General features: G+C 38.2%; 1 protein-coding gene across 3 annotated transcripts; it reads right to left on the reverse strand.

Annotated features, from left to right (window-relative positions):
* Positions 1-824: 824 nt before the first annotated feature.
* Positions 825-23,214, reverse strand: TGDS (TDP-glucose 4,6-dehydratase). Of its 3 annotated transcripts, XM_040267338.1 has the most exons (13): positions 23,093-23,214; positions 21,332-21,418; positions 17,711-17,777; positions 16,877-16,945; positions 15,658-15,748; positions 11,128-11,270; positions 9,919-10,017; positions 8,775-8,834; positions 6,581-6,624; positions 5,807-5,972; positions 4,346-4,404; positions 3,697-3,794; positions 825-2,418 (listed from the first exon to the last, which is right to left on the reverse strand). In XM_040267338.1, the coding sequence occupies exons 3-13, from the start codon at positions 17,765-17,767 to the stop codon at positions 2,348-2,350; spliced, it is 957 nt and encodes a 318-aa protein (XP_040123272.1). In that variant the 5' UTR covers positions 17,768-17,777; positions 21,332-21,418; positions 23,093-23,214; the 3' UTR covers positions 825-2,347. The 3 variants fall into 3 exon arrangements, 2 of the variants coding, with proteins under 2 accessions (XP_040123272.1, XP_040123271.1); XR_005725733.1 differs by lacking the exons at positions 21,332-21,418; positions 23,093-23,214 and adding an exon at positions 20,040-20,206 and having other exon boundaries at positions 15,662-15,748; XM_040267337.1 differs by lacking the exons at positions 21,332-21,418; positions 23,093-23,214 and adding an exon at positions 20,040-20,235.
* Between the last annotated feature and the right edge of the window lie 71 nt (positions 23,215-23,285).

Raw genomic sequence — 23,285 nt, forward strand, 5'->3', positions numbered from 1 at the left:
AAGTTTTCAACGTTGATTCTTTTCTAAAGTTGTTCTTTTTTGTTTCTGAATATTTTACTTACTTAGGTTGCTGCTGGGTCTTCGTTGCAGTGTGCAGGCTTCTATCGTGGCGGCTTCTCTTGTTGCAGAGCACAGGCTCTAGGGCACGGGGGCTTCAGCAGTTGTGGTGCACGTGCTTAGATGCCCCATGGCATGTGGGATCTCCCCTGATCAGGGATTGAACCCAGGCCTCCTGCATTGGTAGGCAGATTCGTAACCATCGGACCACCAGAGAACTTCCAAAGTTTTTTTTTTTTTTAATGATTTTTTAGAGCAGTTTTTGGTTTACCACTAAACTGAAAGGGAGGAAGAAAGATTTCTCATATACTCCCTGAGCCTACATATGTATAGCTCCCTTATTATCAACATGATTCATCAGAATGGTGCTTCTATTTTTTTTTTAACCAAGGATGAATCCAAATCGATAGTAATCACCCTAAGTATACATAGTTTATCTTAACATTCACTCTGGCTCTTATACATTCTCTGCCTTTGAAAGTGAAAGTCAATCTGTCGAGTCCAACTCTTTGTGACCCCAGGGACTATACAGTCCATGGAATTCTCCTGGAATTCTAGAGTGGGTAGCCTTTCCCTTCTCCAGGGGATCTTCCCAACCCAGGGATTGAACCAGGTCTCCTGCATTGCAGGCAGATTCTTTATCAACTGAGCTATGAGGGAAGCCCTTGAATAGATATAAATTGACATAGGGACATCATACAGGGTATTTTCACTGAATGAAAAGATCACAAACATACGTGCAAGAACAAATGACACAGAACAAAGGACACAGACTAAGTGTTTTTATTTTGTCATCCACCCTTAATGACCAAACTCCATTGAAGACAATTTGCTCTCAATTTGTTCCATTTTCTGCCTGTCACTTCCTACAGCCACTTCCCTGAGCTCTTACCCCAAATCCATTTTCTCCAGAGCTCCAAGAAGCACTCCTTCCCTAACTAAGACCAGAGGACCATCACGTCGGTAGTTCTCACTCTAGTCCTTGCGCCTCATACTATGCCCAACTCTGGCTCAGTCTATTCTTACAGCTATAAGAATTCTGAAATGACAGTGTTTTAACTTCAGTTTATGTTTCATTCTTATTTGGCAAGTGAAAGTGCAAGTCATTCAGTCATGTCTGACACTTTGCGACCCCATAGGCTTAGTCCATGGAATTCTCCAGGCCAGAATACTGAGTGGGTAGCCTTTTCCTTCTCCAGGGGATCTTCCCAACCCAGGGATCGAACCCAGGTGTCCCGAATTGCAGGCAATTCTTTACTTGCTGAGTGACAAGGGAAGCTGTCTGGCAAGTCCCCTTACTAATTTTGGATCTGCTTACTACTCTTTTCCCAAGCTTCATGTTCTCCACTCCTATCACCCATCCTCGACCACTTCTGAGTTAATAACCTCACTTTCTACTCCACAGAGGAAACAAGCCACCACTTATACACTGAAGCCAGAAAGTTGGGCATAGCCTTTGACTCTTTTCCTTTTCTCTGTGTGATATCCAATCAGTTACCTTTTCCAACCATCTTAAAGACTTTAGGGGAGACAGGAATTAAAAATACATGATAATCAAGTACTTTTAAAAATTCTGTACAGCAAAACAAAGACATACTTTTTAAAAAGCCACATGATACATTAAATACATGAAAATATTGATAATTTTATAAATAAAATCATTTAAAACAGTAAATACATGATAAAATTTCTCTGATACAAGATGACTTATATAGTTCAATGATCAATTTTGAAAATATAAAAACTATTTTATAACTTAATTTTATAAAAATTATCAAAAGTTAAAAAGTGCTAGATATGCTTCCATTTGTTCCATTTTTAAAGCACTTGTAGCACAACATCTGACCTTAAAAAGATAAATTAGGGCATAAGGTTCATCCTATATTGCCTAAAAGACTTTAGAGACTTTCTAGGCAGTGGGAAAAGCTGGAGAGTTCAATGTCAGCAAAGGCTGTCATCTGCCCAGAGCTACCTGTCCTTGTTCTGAGAAACAGGAGATTCATCCTTCCTGACCCACATCTACCAAGAAGTCTTCCTATGCATACTGGTTCCTAATTTTCAGGATAAAATGTTTCTGAGAGAATTATGATTATTTAAATCCTATGCTGATACTGAACCTCTTCTAAAGATTGAGGCATTTTACATTTGAATTTTATACACAAAGTCATAATCTAATTCCAAATGAAAAAGAAGATGCTTCATTTGGTCACTTGATTTCATATCACTTGTCGAGGTAGGTAGGATAATTTTCTTCTTTCTCTGAAAACTGTCCTGGCTATACAAACGGTGGTTATACCGGAAAGGGTTCTAATGCTTTTTCTGCATTCTTCCAGTTGTGAAAATTCTCTCTGTACCACTCAACTGATAAGACAAAAGACAAAAAATAAATAAATAAATAAATAAAACTAAACATCAGTTAACCAATATTTACTGAGTTCCTACTAAATAAGAAAAGTCTTGCCCATCAGCTAATGTGTAGGCAAAGATTACCTAATGATGAAAACAATTTGATTTTGAACCAATGATGTTAATCAGGAGATCTTTCATCACCTGAAAACTTAGATTTAAGAATCAACAGTTTGGGGGGGAGAACGGATACATGAATATGTATGGCTGAGTCCCTTCGCTGTTCACCTGAAACTTTTACAACACGGTCAATTGGCTGTACCATACAAAACAAAAAGTCTAAATAAAAGAAAAATAAAGAATCAACATTTCTTTTTAACTTCAAAAGTCCTTCAATACTGAATTTGCTAGTATAAGTGTTAAAACATTCTGATTTTAGACAATTCAGGGGAAAAGGTAGCTAAGTCACTTGTGCTTGTTTTAAAGTCAAAGGAAAAACGTGTAGTGCTTTGTTCGTGTAAATAAATGTCACAATATTGCATGATAGGCATAGTGAGATGATGTGAACTTCCTTCTGTTAATATGGAAAAAATTACTTTATGCTGCTATCTATAACTTTATTAATAAAGTTTTTCAGTTGAAAAAATGATAAATTATCTTTGAATTTGCTTTTTAGAACTCAATATAAGTATTTTCTATGTCCAGTTCTGAACCAAGACTTTTTTCCTACACTTGGGTATCTTTTCTCATGAGTACATTTCTAAACAGAATTTAACAGATATACATACATATACACAGATTTTATATAGATTTATTTTAATATATTTCTGCTGCACATATTAAATTTGTTTCCTATTTGTTTGTTTCAGTATAAAAAGACTCAAGGGACTCAAAGACTGCAACTGTTTCTATTTTACCAAATCTCAGATGCCTGATCTTAAGATGAATCATTACTTTACAGATTAGTAAGAAAGAAAACAAGTTGAAACAAGAATTATCAGACACTAGTGACTGTAAAACACATACTTCTGAAGGAGGTGAAAAAGGTGCATCTGAGAATCAATGAAATGGGTATCTGATAAATGCTAATAAGAAGAAGCCTAATCAGAAGTTAGTCTATAAAGTTCAAGACAATTACTAATGTTAGAAATACATTAACTGCAAAAACTTAAAAAGCGAAAGTGATTTACCATAACATTCTGCCAAATTTGTAGTGTCCTAAAAAACAAATTATTGTGCCTTAAAATTTTTCTGAATCCCACCCTACCCTCAAGGGATCAATTCATAACATACTTGTTTTTTTAATTCCTTCTTTCCAAGGTACTTTAGGTCTCCATCCCAAGCCATGTATTTTTTCTGACTTCATTGGATATCTCATGTCATTGGTAGGTCTTAGAAAACAAAACAGATTTAAAATGACACTGTGGATATATATTTACAAATTTAAATTCTTAAGAGAAATAATGAGTCCATAATTCAAATTTTCTCAAAAATTTTCCCAATGATCCCATTATAGAAAATTTATAAAATAAAGTATATGTTAAAAACCATCTATAATTCAGATGCCTAACCCTCTGTGGCTTATCCTTTACTTATTTCAACCACATATAAACTTGTTAGGACTCTGTGTTACATGTCCTGGGTCTGGTAGTTTATAGACATTAGAAATTATATTTTTAAATACTCCCATAGCAAGATGTTATTATCCCTATGTCACACTCAAGGAAATCTCAGACTTGGAAAGGGTCAATAAACTGCCCTTAAGTCATACCAGTAGTAAGTAATAATGTTATACTTTATTCTTATTACATTTATAATTAGGAAAAAATATTTTAGCAGAAAACTGAAGAGAAAAACTTTTCTGGGTAAGGACATACATTTATAATCTTATAAGTACCTAAGACTTCAAAACATTTCCCCAATTTTTTAACTTTTTACTCACCTATCATCAACATAATCAACCCAGTTTTCCATTTCAGACTCTGAATTCGTCTCTTTGATCTGTCAAAAAGGAGAAGACGTTTAAGTCAAATTATAAAATGATATCAGTGAATAAAAATGGTATTCAACTGATTCAAACGACAAGAAAAACAGCCTTCCTCCAAGGGGGGAAGGCAGCTAAGATGAATAACATTTTTATTAACACTTTCTATACTTTATAATCTAAATTCTAGCTGAAGCTCAGAAAGATTACACATTATAAAAACCATAGGAAAAAATGAATTTTTTGGCTTTTGATTATTACTGAGTGTGATATTATGATTTAAAATCAGAAACGTCTATTTGATGTTCATCCCTGTTCCTGGCACAGAGCTCCTAAAAATACCTAAGTGATGAGAGATAAAGGTGGTGTTTGCTATTTATAACAAGTCCCTTTCAACTACATCACAGTTTATGTTAATGAGTGATTTTTGGAAAGCCCCTAAGAATGAAGACTGGTTGCCAAGGGAACCAACCCAGAAATTAGAGGATGGAACTCTGCCTCCCTGCTCCCACCTCTGGGGAGGGGAGGAGACTAGAAGTTGAACTAATTAATCAGTGGCCATGATTTAATCCATCATGCCTACTTAATGAAGCCTCCGTAAAGACCCCAAGAGGAAAGCTTCCAGGTGCTGAGAGGGAGCACACAGGGAGAGGGCAGGAAGCTCCCTCTCTTTTCCCTCGTATCCTGTGCCCTAAGGACCTCCTCTATTGTTTGTAATAAACCGGTAATCTAGTGGGCAAACTCTTCCTGTGTTCTGTGAGTTCCTCTAGCAGATTATCTCAGACTTATGCCTGGCTGATCAGAAGCACAGGTGACAGTCAGGTCTCGGGACTGATCTGTAAAGTGAGGGCAGTCTTGTGGGACTGAACCCTTAACCTATGGGATCTGACACCATCTCCAGGTAGATATGTCAGAACTGAGTTAAACTGTAGGACCCTACTAAGCTGGTGACTGAGAATTGCTGGGTGTGGAAAACCCACACATTTGGAGTATAGAAATGCTCTGTGAGTAGTGCGAAGGAAAACACACTTTACCATTTGCTCAGTCACTCTTTCTATTGCATCCTGAGATTTATAACTGATGCTCACTAATACATGCAGAACTATTATTTATATATCATTGTTTCTTGATCCTAGGGCACACAATTTAACATTTGATTTCTTGAACTTCATTATGTCTTATAATGGGGATGTACATTTAATATAGTGTAATTTTTTTTTCCTGGAAAGCTGTGATTGCATAAGTGATATACTTACCAAAAATGACACATCTCAGCACATAATTATGGAGTTCTTCCTCTTACCTGTTCACTTTTCCAGTGAGTAAATGGTAAATTGCTGATTTTGACAAAATTTGTGATTACTGTCACTAATTCAGTGACTATTTTGAAAATATTACCCTTTCATAATATATACATACCAGCTGTATTAGTTCTTTGGCAAGCTGGAGAACTGACATTTCAAAATTGGTTCCAATGTTATAAATTTCACCTGGTTTTCCCTTTTTGAGGACAGTGAGAAATGCTTCTACTACATCAGTAGCATAAAGGAAATTTCTTGTTTGAAGCCCTGACCCATGAATGCAGCTAAAAAGATGAAATGAAAGAGAGAATTATAGTTTAAAAACGTAAGCTCTCCCAAATCTGGGTAATGCAATGACAGTACAATTTCAGAGAAGCCAATTCCCATAAAGATCCTAGATATCTCTTACTGAAAATACAAATTCTCATGACTTCTAAATTTTATCCATAATTCTTAACACATCTCCAAACCATCTGTGGGTACTCATTAGGAAAGTGGCAAACACCTAAGTGACCTCTGCAGAAATAGTTATTCATCAATTCTATACCTTAAGTTCATTTTGAAGACTATCTATAATTCTAGGAATTAAATACATCTTTTGCAAAAATAAAATTACATAAAGATAGATGACAAATTGTAATGCCATAACTCAAAGTTTTAAGGTAGATTATTTAAGGATTAAAATTATCTTAGTAATCAAATTATAAAGATGAATTAACCATTATAATTATTTTTAAAACTATTACTAGTACTCGTAGAAGGCATTCTTAGATTTGTTGTGACACTAAACTCTAAGGCCTCCAACTCTACCGCTTTATGATTTTCAAGAAAGACTGACACTGAATACTTTAAACATACCAGGAAAACATGCATATAAAGGTAAATAACATACCATTTCCTGTTGTGCTGTAGTAAAGATATAAATTTTGGAATAACCTAAAGAATATTTAAAGATCATTTCAGACTTTGGAAATTCATTCATAACTATAAATGTGAACTCATCATAACATTAAAAGATTATTATTGTTAAGAAATACATGTAAGGATAAGTTTTAATTCTTATCACTTCACAAAATACCTATTGTAATTTTGATAAGTAAAAGAACTCTAAGATCATTTCCTATTTCATAAAACCAGTTATCACTAGATTAAAATGAAGATAAAATGATATAAATAGTGAAAAAGAATTCAGGTAAAGTCTTCATGAACAGTTTATTCTCACTGTAAGATTGTCAGGAAGCATTTAACAGGAGGCTTCCTGTGTGCTGTTTTGGATCTTTCAGGAATTCTCTGTTCCTTATGAATTCCATTCAGGAATTAAGAGGAGAGGCAAGCCTCTCCCAGGGGCTGAAGAATCCAGGTATTTCCTTCATTAGTTTTTCTATACAGTGATAAGTACCCTCTTCCTTCTTGTGAACCATGCAGTAAAAGTGATTGTTTACAACTCTCTCTCTTTAATATGGATCACCTATGTTTTGTAAGTCTGGAATTTTAATCTTTATCTTTGCAGAGAATAACTACCTTGTAAGACAGTATATATGCCCACATCATGCTGATTAAAACACCTTTGCTCCATCAGAGCTCTGGTCCTCCTGTCTTTCTCTTGCTCTCTCTCTCTCTCACTCTCTCTCTTTTTCAGGCTGATCCCCTGCAGAGGCCCTCTGAGTTCACTTTCCTGCCTGGGCTTCTAAGACCCTCTCGAGAAGGCGCTTTGTGTCTTCACTCCACTGAGAGGGCGCCTGAGGCCTCCATGAACAGAGCAAGCCCCATGGCAGGGGCTTTATTGGCTGTCTGTGTAAACCAAGGAATATCAGCCTCTTTCCCTCTCCTTTACTTTCTTATTGTCGACTCCGGACCACCAGGTTTCGGTACATTAAAGCACCTCAACATAAGATCACTTTTGTTTTGGTTTTCTATCAGCACGAATCATAGCTTACTTCTTACTTTATATACAGTATCTACACAATAAGTTATTGTGAAATTAATATAAATCAATTCCAGTGCCACTGTATTCAAAGAAAATTCATGTTAAACATGGTGAGACAAGAAATTATTAAATATATAATAAACATGTTAAGAATATTCTAAAAATTAAGCCAACTATATATTAATATCAGCAGATAATGATACGGACCTTTTCTTTGGGCAGACAGATCAATGCAATAGCTAAGAAGTAAGAAAACCCAGCTCAAAAGATTAGCAGTGAGACCAGTAGTTACTTAACAATGGGCTTTATGGTACAGAATGAACCATACACACATTTTCAGCCTTTTAACAACACGTCATATTTGCTAAGCTACTTTCTGGAAGACACTCAGGCCTGCATAATACAGAGGAGTTGCTGCTGCTGCTGCTGCTAAGTCGCTTCAGTCGTGTCTGACTCTGTGTGACCCCATAGACAGCAGCCCACTAGGCTCCTCTGTCCCTGGGATTCTCCAGGCGAGAATACTGGAGTGGGTTGCCATTTCCTTCTCCAATGCATGAAAGTGAAAAGTGAAACGGAAGTCGCTCAGTCGTGCCCGACTCTTAGCGACCCCATGGACTGCAGCCTACCAGGTTCCTCTGTCCATGGGATTTTCCAGGCAAAAGTACTGTTGGGGAACAGTTAATCAGTGGACTGGAAGAAAAATTTATGTACAAGCTCCCTGCATCACTCTCTAACTAGTGTCTACCTTTCTTTACAGCCTGACATATGGCCTGACTGCAAACTAGGAAGGAGTCTTCACCGGCAAGATATTTATGATGGGAGTATTCTATAGTGCTTTAGAATCCTGCAACATACAAGGCATCTTCACATACATCATCTCACTGATCTTTCAAAATTCTTCTAAAATTATCATTATCCATCAAGTTAATGATGGTGCTCAAAGGGCCTAAATAAGGCCATTCCAGCTTGTAAGTATCAAGCTGAGACTTAAGTTGTCAAACTCCAAACCTATCAAGATTTGCATGTGGCCTATATAGCATTTATAATTATGGTTAATTACAACATAAATTATTTTGTACAAATAACTGAAGTGAGATTATTTTAAATCATGAGAAGTTACAATCACTAAAACACAACGTGAATTCAAAGTAAAATGTACCTTTTCTGGATATTGATGTGGTCCATAAACATTACTGCTTCGTGTGATGACAACTGGAAACTTAAAGAGTATTTGACATTAAGGTCATGGAAAGGTCCAAAAATTGATTATCTAAAGATAAGCAGTTTTAAAATATGGGCAATTTTGGCTAAATAATTCCACACACCTTTAGGACAGAAGCGAAGGGATTTTTTTTCTAATGTAAGGTTCCTGAAAAGACAGGAGAGGATGAGATTCAGAAAAAGACAGAAGCTCCAAGAGAAAGAAGAAGAGTCTTTACTGGGACAAGAGAAGGATGAAAATAGATGGAGGCAGGTTTGTAGGTCTGATTGCAGGAAACTAAAGACATTTCCACTTGATTATTTCAAAGACCATCTGAAATGTTAAACTTCCAAGTTGGCTTTCTCTGTTGGACCAATCCTTACAAATGAAAAGAGCTACAAGACCAACACTGCTGGACCATAAGAGGCTAGAGAACCTGAAGTAATTCCTTGCTTCTCCTGTCTGGCCCAGTCCCGAATAACTGGAAGATCAGTGGGAAGTGAAGTGCAGGGATTCGAGCTGTTGATTCACAGTGGGCCAGGCTCCCGCAGGGACACTGCCACAGCCACAGGGACAAATCCAGCTCCATTCATGAGGGGCCAAGAGGAGCAGCAGCAGGTAAGCAAATCTCTCCCTCTGTCTCCCTTCACTCTGAGGACTCCTTGGAATCAGGATTTTCCAACAGGGCTTTTCACCCTAGCTGTCACACTCTACCTATTAGTGAAATAGAAGCAACATATATCCAAATTGCTCCTTTGTTTTTTAATTTACTGTTTTGGCTATACTGTGTAGCTTGCAGGATTTTGGTTCCCACACCAGGGACTGAAACAAAGCCCATGGCAGTGAAAGCACCAAGTCCTAATCACTGGACTGCCAGGGAAATCCCCAGAAATTGTTCCTTTAAATGACAGACTAGATAAGAAGAAAGGTCAATGCTTTGTCCACAAAATGTTAAAAATCAGTTTTTTAAATTCCTTAATATATAACTTTTCTCAGTCTATGCCTTCTACTCTAAAAATAAAATGCTGGCTAATGATAACCTGGGGTTTTAATACCTAAGTCCAAAAAAAAGATGATTCCAGTTTCTGAAGCCAATTCTTACCTTATACTGTTCCCAATAAGACTGTACAAAACACTCAGCAGCTGCTTTAGATGATGCATAAGGATTTGTAGGTTGTTTAGGTGAAGATTCATCAAATTCCTAATTTTAAAAATATATTTAAAAAGTAAGTATTATGTACACTTCCTAAGTTGAAAAACCAGAGAACATATTACAAACTTGAAATGTTAACCACTTACATTTAAAAGACATTTACTGAAACCCAGCTATGTGCCTGGCACTTTTCTAAGCACTTTCTTTACATGTAGTAACTTCTTTATAGTTCACAACAACCCTACAAGGAAGGCAGGACAGCAAGTGCAAAGTCCCTGAGACAGAACTGCATCCAGTGGAACTACAAGGAGGCTGGTGTGAGGGAAGAAACATGTAAGATGAGGCTGGAAAGCTAGAGGACAGAGCATGTGGAACCTTGAAGGCCTGTCAAAACACTGACGGGTTTTTGATCAGAATAACATCAAGATCTGACTTAGGTTTTAAAAAACATCCTGGCTACTGTGTCAGATCTGATGCAGCTCGACAAGAGTATAAGAAGAGGCTTGCTTGATAAAAATTGCAGAGAGATTTTGCAAACGGTTGATTCTCAGAAGTCGGATGGGGCATTAAAGAGAAACGGTCAGGTCTGCTTTTTCTCACTATAAGTCTTTTCAAGCTACTTTTTTTTTTCTATTCTATATGTGTTTTGGTAAATAAATATATTTGAAAAATAAAATGAGGTCACTGTAAACACTATGAAAAATAGACTGAACAATGGAGCCATTTTTTGTGTAAATGATGTTTACAAATGATTAACAAAGGAGAACAAATTCCTGCTTCTATAACGATTTCACACTCACTCCTTGACAGTATAATGTGCTTTTCTGAGCAGAAGATAAGGGAGACAGGCCTTACGCTGCAGCCTAACTTATACATGCGTTGGCCCATGGGAATGACATTCATGATGTAAGACTGGGTGGTCAGTCAGAGCTCACTTTCAAAATACTGTCAGTCAAATGATATAAAATCTGTACCAGACTAGGCTGTTGTTTCCTATGTGCGGTGGTATTACTTGATTTAAACAATGGAATAACAGTCTGAAGAGTCCCACAAGTGTGTAAAATCAGAGGATTAAAAAAAAGTCTAGAGTATTTTCATCTGACAAGTTTGTATGGTGGTACAGGGTAAGTAGTTGAAACAGACATTTTCTAAGCTCACCTTATCAAGACTGCCTCCATAGACCTCATCTGTGCTGACGTAAATAAATTTCTCCACTCTGGCTTCATGAGCAGCACTTACCAATACATGAGTACCATAAACATTAACGTAGGTAAACTCAAAGGCACGGACAAATGAAAGGTCTGAAAAAAGAAGAAAAATTCAGAACAGTTCCTTTCAAAGGACAAAGGGAATAGCAAACAGTAGACTCAGGCGTGGGCTTCCCTGGTGGCTCAGACAGTAAAGAATCCACCTGCCATGCAGGAGACTTGGGTTCAATCCCTGGGTTGGGAAGATTCCCTGGAGAAGGGCATGGCAACCCACTCCAGTATTCTTGCCTGGAGAATCCCATAGACAGAGGAGCCTAGGGTAGCCCATGGGGTCTCAAAGAAGAGCTCTATTTATGTTTTTTCATTTACCACAACTGCAACAGTATTAAAACTAACATAAAGGTGAAATGCTATTTATGATTTCTTCAAGCTCAAATTACATACTACATGTACATTCTTAGAACCTAGAAAACTATCAGTGCTATATTTACAGGAAACACTTTTTGGGTTTGATTCTAAAAAGAAAAAGAAAAAATAATACAGCTAAAATTTTAAGTGTTCTTAAATTTCAAAAGTTTTGGAACAACTAAAAGGTAGGAGGGTTTTTGATGGTATCAAGAATTATTATAAAGTTACAGTAATTAGAGTGTGGTAATGGCATAAGGATAGACAGAAGACCAGTAAAACAGAACAGGAGCCCAGAGACAGAACCATGCGTATATGGGTACTTGAAGCTGGTTTTTAGAAAAGGCGGAGGAACCAGAGATCAAATTGCCAACATCTGCTGGATCATCAAAAAAGCAAGAGAGTTCCAGAAAAACATCTATTTCTGCTTTATTGACTATGCCAAAGCCTTTGACTGTGTGGATCACAATAAACTCAAAGCACTTGGAAAATTCTGAAAGAGATGGGAATACCAGACCACCTGATCTGTCTCTTGAGAAACCTGTATGCCCGTCAGGAAGCAACAGTTAGAACTGGACATGGAACAACAGACTGGTTCCAAATAGGAAATGGAGTGCGTCAAGGCTGTATACTGTCACCCTGCTTATTTAACTTATATGCAGAATATATCATGAGAAATGCTGGGCTGGAAGAAGCACAAGCTGGAATCAAGATTGCCAGGAGAAATATCAATAACCTCAGATATGCAGATGACACCACCCTTATGCCAGAAAGTGAAGAATTAAAGAGCCTCTTGATGAAAGTGAAAGAGGAGAGTGAAAAAGTTGGCTAAAAGCTCAACATTCAGAAAACGAAGATCATGGCATCTGGTCCCATCACTTCATGGCAAATGGATGGGGAAACAGTGGCTGACTTTTATTTTTGGTGGCTCCAAAACCACTGCAGATGGTGACTTCAGCCATGAAATTAAAAGATGCTTGCTCCTTGGAAGGAAAGTTATGACCAACCTAGACATATTAAAAAGCAGAGACATTACTTTGCCAACAAAGGTCCATCTAGTTAAGGCTATAGTTTTTCCAGTGGTCATGCATGGATGTGAGAGTTGGACTATAAAGAAAGCTGAGCACAGAAGAATTGATGCTTTTGAACTGTGGTGTTGGAGGAGACTCTTGAGAGTCCCTTGGACTGCAAGGAGATCCAACCAGTCCATCCTAAAGGAGATCAGTCCTGGATGTTCACTGGAAGGACTGATGTTGAAGCTGAAACTCCAATATTTTGGCCACCTGATCCAAAGAGATGACTCATTTGAAAAGACCTGATGCTGGGAAAGATTGAGAGCAGGAGGAGAAGGGGACGACAGAGGATGAGATGGTTGGATAGCATCACCGACTCAATGGACATGGGTTTGGGTGGACTCCAGGAGTTGCTGATGGACAGGGAGGCCTGGCATGCTGCAGTTCATGGGGTTGCAAAGAGTCAGACATGACTAAGTGATTGAACTAAACTGATCTCCAATAAAGGGGCAGTAAGAAAAGGCTGAGTCTTTTCAATAAACTGTGTTCAGTCAAATCGATATTGACATGTGGAAAAAAATCTGAATGTAGAAGGCAAAACAATAACTTGTATGAAAAGAATATAAGAGACTATCTCCATGACCTTGGAGGTATGAAAAGAATTCTTACAGATAACAAAGAGAACTAACCCTACAGGAAAAGGTAGACAAATGGACTACACTGAAGTGAAGAATTTCAACTGGTCAAAAGATACCTTTCAGAAAGTGAAAAATCCAATCACAGACTGAAAAACAGTAGCGGAAAAAGGCTTGAACTCAGAGTATATAAAGGACTTATAGAGGAATTCCCTGGTGGTACAGTGGTTAGCACTAGGTATTTTAACTTCTGTGGCCCCAGGATTCGATCCCTGGTCAGGGAATGAAGATTCCATAAGCCATGTGGCGAGGTCAAAAGTAAATAAATAAATAAATGACTAATAAAAATCTGTAATGAAAAAAACTGACAATCCTTTAGAAAATGGTATAGAGACTTACACAGAAACTTTCTAAAGACATATATGAATAGGAAAGAGAGGAGAATACTCTAATAAACAAATGCAAAGGTTTTAACCTCATTCATAATCAGGGAAACATAATAAAGTCACCAAAGGCTGACAACAGGAAGTAATGGTAAGCATCTCATAAACTGCTGGAAGGAAAACTGCTTTGTCATTAATCAAGTAAAAGACTTTGTTCTAACAGATATGAAAGATTAGTCAATATATTGTGTAATCAGCACAGGCACAGACAAATAGACAAATGGGGAGTTGAGAAACAGTTCCTTATATAAAGATACTTGATATATGACAGGGCAGTGAAAACCGATGAGCTTTCCCATAAACAGAAGAGGCCCAATTAGCATTCAAAAATAAAACTGGATTCTCATCTTACACTGCATATAAAAATCTATTTCAGATGGATTATAAATCGAAATGTGAAAGGTAAAACTGCAAACCTTTTCAAAAATAATTTGGGAGAATATCTTCAAGACCTTGGGGTGAAAGAGAATTTCTTAAGACCCCAAAAACATTAACAATAACATAAAAGATACATAAATTAATTAAGAATTTATGTAAGAACATCTGTTCATCAAAACACACTAGCGAAAACATGGAAAGATAAGCCACAGAGTGGGAGAAGAAGATATCTGTAATACATCCAACAAAAGACTAGTATCCCGGCTATACATATGTGTGTGTGTATATATGTATATACATATATATATGTATACACTCCTACAAATCAATGAGAAAAAGGCAACTAACCTAATTAAAATAGGCAAAAGATTTCAATAGGATTTCACAAAACAAGAAATTTAAATTATTAAGAAACCTATAAAAGGTACACAGCTTCATTAGTAATTAGGAAAATACAAATTAAAAACATAATGAAATATCACTCTGCACACTACTCAGATTGACAAAAATGGAAAAAACTAACAAAACTAAGATTTGGTGACATCTGGAATAACAGGAGGGTTTCTATACTCCTGAAGGAGAAGAAATTCATACGGTTGCTTTGGGAACTAATTGGAAATTATCTCTACATTGAAATGTGCAGATCTTATGATGCCAGTGCTATACTGAGAGAAATGTGTATTAATGTGTACCAAGATGCATGTGTAAGAATGTTTTAATGGTAGTACTGTTCAAAATTCCCCCAAGTGCCAATAATGCAAATGACCAACAAGAGTAAAACAGACACAGGAAGTGTTATATACTTAAAGAGATGAATTACTGTATGCCACTGACAATGAAGAAATTATACCTCCACCCAACTGCATGGATGAATCTACCAGCATGGAATATCAAGACCAAACACACCTACATGTTATTTTATGTATGCCTTTTTATAAAATCTAAAAACAGGCAAAACTAACCTAAACTCTTTAGAGATAAATACAGAGATATTTAGAGATAGACACAGACAGTAAAGCTGCAGAGAACACCAAGGGAAATTATAACTTAAAAATCAAATACTAAGGCAGTAGGAATACTACTTCCAAAGAGGGTTCAGCAACATTCTACCTTTTGTTTAGGTGATGGCTACCTGGGTATTTTATTATCATCATTTATTTAACCTTACTTCTAAATTCTTCTGAATATATGGTATATTTCACAATATAAAATGCTAGACAAATTATTAGAAGATATCTCAGGACAAAATAGTACAGATAATAATATAAGGTTTAACTGTGTATCAACCATCCACCTTAAGAAAAACAATATAAAAATACAGCTGAAGGCCCATTTCCCCAGAAGGAATCACTATTCTGGATTTGGTTAAACTCAGTTTTCAGATAATGTTCAAGGTTACATTTTACTCTACACTAACACAAGTAATCTGGAAAGCACCAAGTATCCTGATGACAGAGTGACCACGGGCTTTTCTGATAAAACATGGTATATGTTCTTTCACGTATGTTAAGTATCTATTTGTTCGACCCCATTATTGGACCTTGATTTTGGCTAGACACTGGGAAAAACTTTGCCTATCATAGCTGCAACATAAAACAATGCTTACCTACATGTGTTTGTGCGGCAAAATGTAGTACTATGTCTATTTTCTCTGTTTCAAAGAGTAGTTTCACGAAGTGAGAATCACATATGTCACCCTATATTAAAAAGCAAACATGAAAAAACTAAGTCTCATCGAGCACTCTCAATCATAACCATTTTATTTCATGAACAAAAAAAATGATAAGAAAAAAGTTAATCCCCACCCCAGGTACAGAAAAGAATATCTTGAAAATTCAATTGAGGGGTGAAGTACAGTAATGGGGTATTTCTCCTGCATTCTAGTATACAAGATATTCAATTCAAAATATGTTTTTGTAAATAAGTATCTAAAACAGTATTTTTTTGAGCACCAACTACTACTACGGACTGTGCTAGTTTTTTTTCCCTTAATATTCTTGCCAACCTGAGATAACTATGTTAGCAGGAAAAAATTTAAACATATTTTTAAAAGTTTGAGATAACCATTATTGAAGTATATTTAAAGTAAGTGTAACAACTGGAATTATGGATTTCACCACAACTAAGTAAATATTTTTAATGTTATATGTACATACTAGTTCTTCTAAAAATATGTATTCTTAACAATTCTTCAGTAACTGAAGGAAACACTTTCACACAGAAGAAAAAAATTACGAAATGTTTGCCTAGTATAATCTTTATGATCTGCTGTTAAAAAGAGTTTTTACAATTACTTAAAAAATATAAATCACAAGGTACTTCCATTTGACATTAAAATTTCCCTTTCTGAATTAGTGACGTGGTTTATTTTTTGGACTCTTTGAAGAGCGGCTAATAAGAATCAGCCTTCCAGGGCCAATTCATCAACTTCATGGGAAAAAACTACCATGGGCTGTAAACTGGGTTTTTGATGACTGACTCGCCTGAGTAACACCCTACTTTGTTTCAATCTCTTTAAATCCTAGCAAGGCCTTATTTAGAAGGCTAGTGAGGACCTAAAAATTACATACCATGGAAGTTCAATCAGCTACTCATAGATCTGACAAGGCACCAAAAATCAAATGTAACTATAATGCAGTATCAATCTACAAGTATCAGTAATATTCTCTATAGCATATGTGCTTCTGAAATTAAAAAGGTTCTTAATAAGCATGCTTTCCAAGCCTATATCACACAGGTTTATAAAGTAGAAAGCTATAATCAAGTCTGAATGCCTAAGAGGCACAGTACAAAATAATTATATAATTATAAGAATATTTTCATACCTGTATAAATTTATAATTTTGTTTATTAGAAATGGTTTCAAGATTCTTCAAGCTTGCACAGTAATCCAACTTAAAATAAGTAAGGAGGGCAAAAACAACACAAAAAGTGATAATAAATAGCTTTTCTTATAAAATATCAATTTATTTTAAATACTGTAGATCTTCTAACCGTAACATTATTAGCAAATCAGTGTATACCAATGGGGGAAAACTTACTGTCTGTGGTTGGCAGGCAAAAATAATTAAGACTTAAAGATTATTTATTGTCTACATATTTTTTTTTTACTATTTTGCTTTATGAAATTACGGTAACTAATTGTATCTTGTGCTTAAAGTCAACAATGCAATGATTATGAATCATGGCTTTCAGAATCTCCAGGGAGATTACAGAAATATTCTCAAAACTAATTTAACTACACTTTAGTTTTTAAAATAAATATACAATTTTTGGGAGGTGGCAGTTATAAAACCATATAATAAAATAAAATAATCAGAATACCTCAATGCCAAAAAGGGTTAACAATCAGAAGATTATACTAAACATTACACCAAATACTGAATTTAGAGTGAAGACTTTCTTACAGTAAAAATATCGTACTTAAAACCTTTATATTATAGGCTATTGTAACAAATTTAAAAGTATCGAGACTTTATGTAAGATTAAAAACTTGTATGATCACATGACTAGGTAGGCTCCTAAGTTGCTAAAAATGACTAAATACAAAACTAAAATATCAGCATGACAGGATTCTAATACTTTTTAAAAATATAAATAAGTTTCAGTACGCAGAGTTCATTTTCTTTTTACATGGAGGTCATTTTTGTCAAACTTACCTTGTCTAGATTTATGATCATATAATTTGGATAATCTTCTACTAAAGAGACAATCATATGTGATGCTCTAGAGAAAAAAGCATATCTTGTTAGTACAAATTTAACCTTTTCCTTAAATTTTCAAATGTTACCCTAAGCTATTGAGTATTAGGAAACTATTCAAAGAGGCCATCAAATTATTGCAAGATAACAGAAAGAATAACGATGCTGAATATACAATCCATACTTTTCATTAATCTTCTCAACAGTATTGATATACAAAGTCTTACCTTCCCTTTTACACTATGGTGAAGAGAGAATTCATTGGTCCTGGATATAAGAAAATAATTAGCCAAAAGATGCTATCCATGCATGCTTTGAGTATAAGAGTAAAGCAATTTCATAAATACAACAGGTGATGGTCAGTACAAATGGACTTAGAACTCTAATGTGCTTTTGCAGAGACCGTAGGCATGTAAAAATTAAGCTCTTATGAGCATGGGAATTGTCCATGTTTACTGTAATCTTATTGCAATTTCTGCATGTCTACAGAAACCCTATTTCTTGATATAAGAATTTGGAGGTGTAAAGTAGAATCCTGGGGGTGGGGAGAGAGGAAGGTCCTAGAGAAGTTCTAGGGTAAACCTTGGTTTCCAAGGCTAAGAGCTGCTGAAACCATCCTGAGGTGAATATCCATAGTGACATCATGAGTATCAGAGGACCCTGAAGTGGAGACAGAGGCATCTCTCTGTGAGATAATCCACCAGATTTTATCATATGCACCAAAATGCTGGGCTCCTAGGAACAAATTATGAATCCAGAGTTTGTACCCAACAGCTCTTTCACAGAATTTTCTAGGATGTACCTTTCCTGGGCCAGCACTTTACAACCCTTCTATGCCCATGCTTCCCTTTCACTAAAGGAAGCTTGCCTAGTACCCTCCTCCAAGTCACTGTCCCATTAGAAGAGGTAATCTAATGTACTAATGGGGTGGGAGCATTCCGCCAGGTGTTGAGAGAACCATAGTTCTCTGCCCTCACCAGTTTACATTCTAGGGTGCGTGCGAATGCAGACACTAAGCAAGTAAACACAAATATGCAATATTATTTCAGGTAGTGGTAAACGTGTTAGTTGGGAGAGGGGCTACTTAGATAGGGTGGGCCAGGTGGAGGTGATGTCTGAGCAAACATCTGAACTGAGTGATGCAAAAACAAAGAGCATCAGCAAAGAGGAAGCAAGGACCAAGGCCTCAGTAGAGGAGGAGCTAGCCTCCCATGTTTCAGGGGGTAAGGGTGGCAGGCACAGAAAAGCAAGAGGAAGAAAGACAGGAGATCAGGTTCCAGCTTGGGCCCCTGAGAGTCTTCTAGATGTGACTAAGAGTCTGAATATTATTTTAAGCCCGAAAGAAACCTTTGGAGTGAAATGAGACACCCGTTTACTTAACAAACACAGACTGTGCGTGAGAACAAACTCTAAGGGAACAAAGGTGAAAGTGGTATGACTAATCAGGAGGTTACAGTAGTAGTCTAGGCAAAAGCAGACAGTAACAGGGTTTAGGGTCAAATGGGGAGGAAGGTAAGATGTGGTCGCTTAGGAAGTAGAGAGAGGACTTGCTGATTAAATGCGGGTGTGAGACGGAAAGAGGCTTTCAGACGACTAGTATAGGTCAAAACACCCGCAGAGGATTTTTTTTTTTAAGTCGGCTGCATGAATGAAACCGCTCTCATAATCCAAGAACCGTTTCATGAAGCCTACACGTACAAGGCCTGTGTTTCGAGGGGGTAAAGGTGGGGTGGGAACCGGACCGGGGTTGGAGGAGTTGACGAGAAACTTTCTGCAAAGCGGACGTGCTCAAAAGAGTGACAGGTAAATGTCGGGCCAGGTAGAAAGAGGAACAGTACCACGGCACTTCTGCCTTGATTGAAGTGAAGTGAAGTGAAGTGGCTCAGTCGTGTCCGACCCTTTGCGACCCCGTGGACTGTAGCCCACCAGGCTCTTCCGTCCATGGGATTCTCCAGGCAAGAATACTAGAGTGGGTTGCCCTTTCCTTCTCCAGGGGATCTTCCCAACCCAGGGATCGAACCCGGGTCTCCCGCATTGCGGGCAGACGCTTTAGCCTCTGAGCTACCTTTGATTGGGAGACGTTTAAAAGAAGTCGTAGTTTCAAAGGAGCCACGTCTTCGCAGGCCAGGAAAGGAGAAGCTGAAACGATCCAGGTCGTGCGTTAAGACCCTCCCCCTGTCAATCAGATCCCCAAAGCTGGTCCCAAGTTGCCAAGGGCAAGCAGAGGCGCAGGAAAAGGCTGGGGTTTGGGGGGAGCCACTACTCGGCCAGCGGCGCCGTTACCTACATGAAACCAGCACCCCCGGTCACCAGGACCCGCTTCGCAAAGCTGTCGGGAGGACCCAAGGACTCGGCGCGGCCCGCAGCCGACATCTCCCAGCTCAGCAGGGCTTAGCACCGTAAAGTGCCAGGTCTGTAGATCGTAGGGAAGTTCCACCGCGACTTTTTGCGACGCGTCCCACTCCCCGCGACACGTTAAAGGAGCAGACAGATGCCGCTTCCGGAGCTTAGACCGACTTGTCCCCGCCCACCGAGGGCTGGGCGGGGCCCTCCTGTGTGCGCGCCCAGGAACAGCCGAGAATCTTAGGACCAGAGGAGCCTGGCAGTCTGCAGTCCATAGGGTCGCACAGAGTCGGACAGGACTGAAGCGACTTAGCACGCATGCAAGAAGAATGGGAATACTCAGTATACGTGGAAGTGTCTTTTTGTTACAGCCTTTTGGGGGGAAACAAGTAGTAACATATATGAAAATTTCAAACGCAGAGACCACTCTCAGTTCAGTTCAGTCGCTCAGTCGTGTCCGACTCTTTGCTGCTGGATTGCAGCACTCCAGGCTTCCTTCCCTGTCCATCACCAACTCCCGGAGCTTACTCAAACTCATGTCCATCCAGTCGGTGATGCCATCCAACCATCTCATCCTCTGTTGTCCCCTCCTCCGCCCGCCTTTAATCTTGCTCAGCATCAGGGTCTTTTCCAATGAGTCAGTTCTTCACATCAGGTGGCCAAAGTATTGGAGTTTCAGCTTCAGCATCAGTCCTTCCAATGAATATTCTGGACTGACTTCCTTTACGATGGACTGGTTGGATCTCCTTGCAGTCCAAGGGACTCTCAAGAGTCTTCTCCAACACCACAGTTCAGAAGCATCAGTTCTTCGGCGCTCAGCCTTCTTTACAGTCCAGCTCTCACATCCAAACATGACTACTGGAAAAACCATAGCTTTGACAGACCACTCTATGATCCCAAAATTTCATGATGTATAATATAGATATTGCAAAAAAACATATGTTCACTTTTATATTGCTTACAATAATGAAAATCTGGATACAATGTACATGCCTACTAGTATTGTCTCACTTTTTAAATGTAATGGGCTGATAAAATTTAATGCAATGGGCTCATAAAATTTAATTTAATGCAATTGAATGATAATGGCCTTTAAAAAGGATGTTCCAACATGGGATGAAGGCCAAAATATATTGCAGTGAATACTTATGGTTTTATCTGACCAGACTTCCCTACCTTTTATCATGTTCCCAAGTTACTCACCCAGGAAGACCATAGAATGTGCATCTGACTCACCATAGGCTAACTGAATCCTCTTCCTGGGATTTGGAATTGGGCTAAGGTTTCAGCATAGCCTGGTTGCTCTTACTGAACTCTGAGGACCTATAAAAATTTGCAACTTGTTAGCTATACTCATTCAAATGAAATGAGGAAGCAAGAAGCCTGTCTTCAATGAGAAATGAAGTTGACCCATGAAGATTAGAAAAAGAAGAAATCTTCACAGTATTCAAGGCCCATGTTCAGATTTGGTTTACGAATACCACCAATTTGTAAATGTAAGTCTTAAAGGATCCACCCTGAACTATTAACAAGGAGTTACATTTGGTATCAGTATGAGCAGGGAAATGAGAACTTCCATTTTTATCTTATACTTTTTGACTAAATTTTTTCTAAGCTGCATGAATTATTTTTATAATTAAAAATAATGTTATATTTTAAAACCTCATAATATTAATATCTTGTTTATTCCTAGCCAGTCAGAGTTATAGAAAATGCTGGATACATATGAAGTTTTCTCTCAAGGTTTCCTTTTCTAAATTATGAGATCTGTTGTGAGAACTTGCTTATATGTAATAAAAGCTTGCTGTCAAATGAAAATAATTTATATACCTTTATTCATGAAATGATTTTGAGCTTCTGTTCTCAAGATATAGTCTCTGACCAGCTGGAGCTTACAATATATTGAGGTATTCAGATAAATCAGTAGATATTTACAATATAGTGTGGTTAAGTATCCAGGTAGGGTAGTAAGATATTCTGGTTCTTGGGGTATCTAACACAGATCTGAAGGCTTGAGAATGGCTTCTTAACGTGCCTTGGGAAAGCAGAGTAGGAAAATGAGATGAAGTAGGGGTTAAATAGTAGAACATGTGAAGTATTGCAGCCAGAGGGATCTGCAAATGCTATAGGCCCAGAGGGGACCGTTTGTGGAGTGTGTCTGGCAAACTGACAGTGGCTCCGTGTAAGGATGGACCTCAAACACTGAGAGGTGGAAACATGAGAGGCCTGAAAGTCACATTCTGAAGAGTCTGAGTTGTGTGCTAAGGAGAGAGCCTCTGAAGGCAAGTGATGCAGTCATACAGTGTTTCCCAAAGCTTTCTGTGGTTCTAGGGTAGAGATGGACTGTGTGTAACCACTTGAAGAAAACTGACTGTTGTCAGATCAGTTGTCATAGGCCAAGTAATGGCTGCTGCTGCTGCTGCTAAGTCGCTTCAGTCGTGTCCAACTCTGTGCTTCAGTCGTGTCCAACTCTGTGCGACCCCCTAGACGGCAGCCCACCAGGCTCCACCGTCCCTGGGATTCTCCAGGCAAGAACACTGGAGTGGGTTGCCATTTCCTTCTCCAGTGCATAAAAGTGAAGTCGCTCAGTTGTGTCCGACTCCTAGAGACCCCATGGACTGCAGCCTACCAGGGCCCTCCATCCATAGGATTTGCCAGGCAAGAGTACTGGAGTGGGTTGCCATTGCCTTCTCCGGTACAGTGGCTAGTACTTCTTAACCTAATCGTCCAGAAGAGGCGCTAATAAACTGTTTCTTTGAACTGATAGGATGCAGGGAGCTTAGGGGTGGAGGTTAGGGCGGGGGTGAGGGGTTGTTAAATTCTGAGCAGTCTGGCCTGCTAGATAATGGCATAACACAAGAAGACAGGAAACCTAGGAGGGAAAAGTCGGTTGGAGCTGCCGAGTGGCCAGGCTTTAAGCTGTGGACGGGGACAGTTTCCCGCCTTTGAGAGATCAAATTGGGCACATAGAACTTTCTTGGGTGGAGCATTCCTCACCTCACCAGAAATGGTCTTGTTGTGTGTTTCTTCTTTGCGAAACCCACACATCACGGGAAAACCTTTCGGGCCGATGCCACGCGCAGGCGCATGCGCAGTGGCACCACGCGCGCGGCAGAGAGGAGGGCAATTTTTCCGTAACCAGAAGCAACATCCTCCTGAGTCTCCATAAAAAAGGCGGGAACTAGTCAAC

The sequence above is a fragment of the Oryx dammah genome, unplaced genomic scaffold (genome assembly GCF_014754425.2).
Source record: "Oryx dammah isolate SB20612 unplaced genomic scaffold, SCBI_Odam_1.1 HiC_scaffold_24, whole genome shotgun sequence".
Classification (NCBI taxonomy): Eukaryota; Metazoa; Chordata; class Mammalia; order Artiodactyla; family Bovidae; genus Oryx; species Oryx dammah.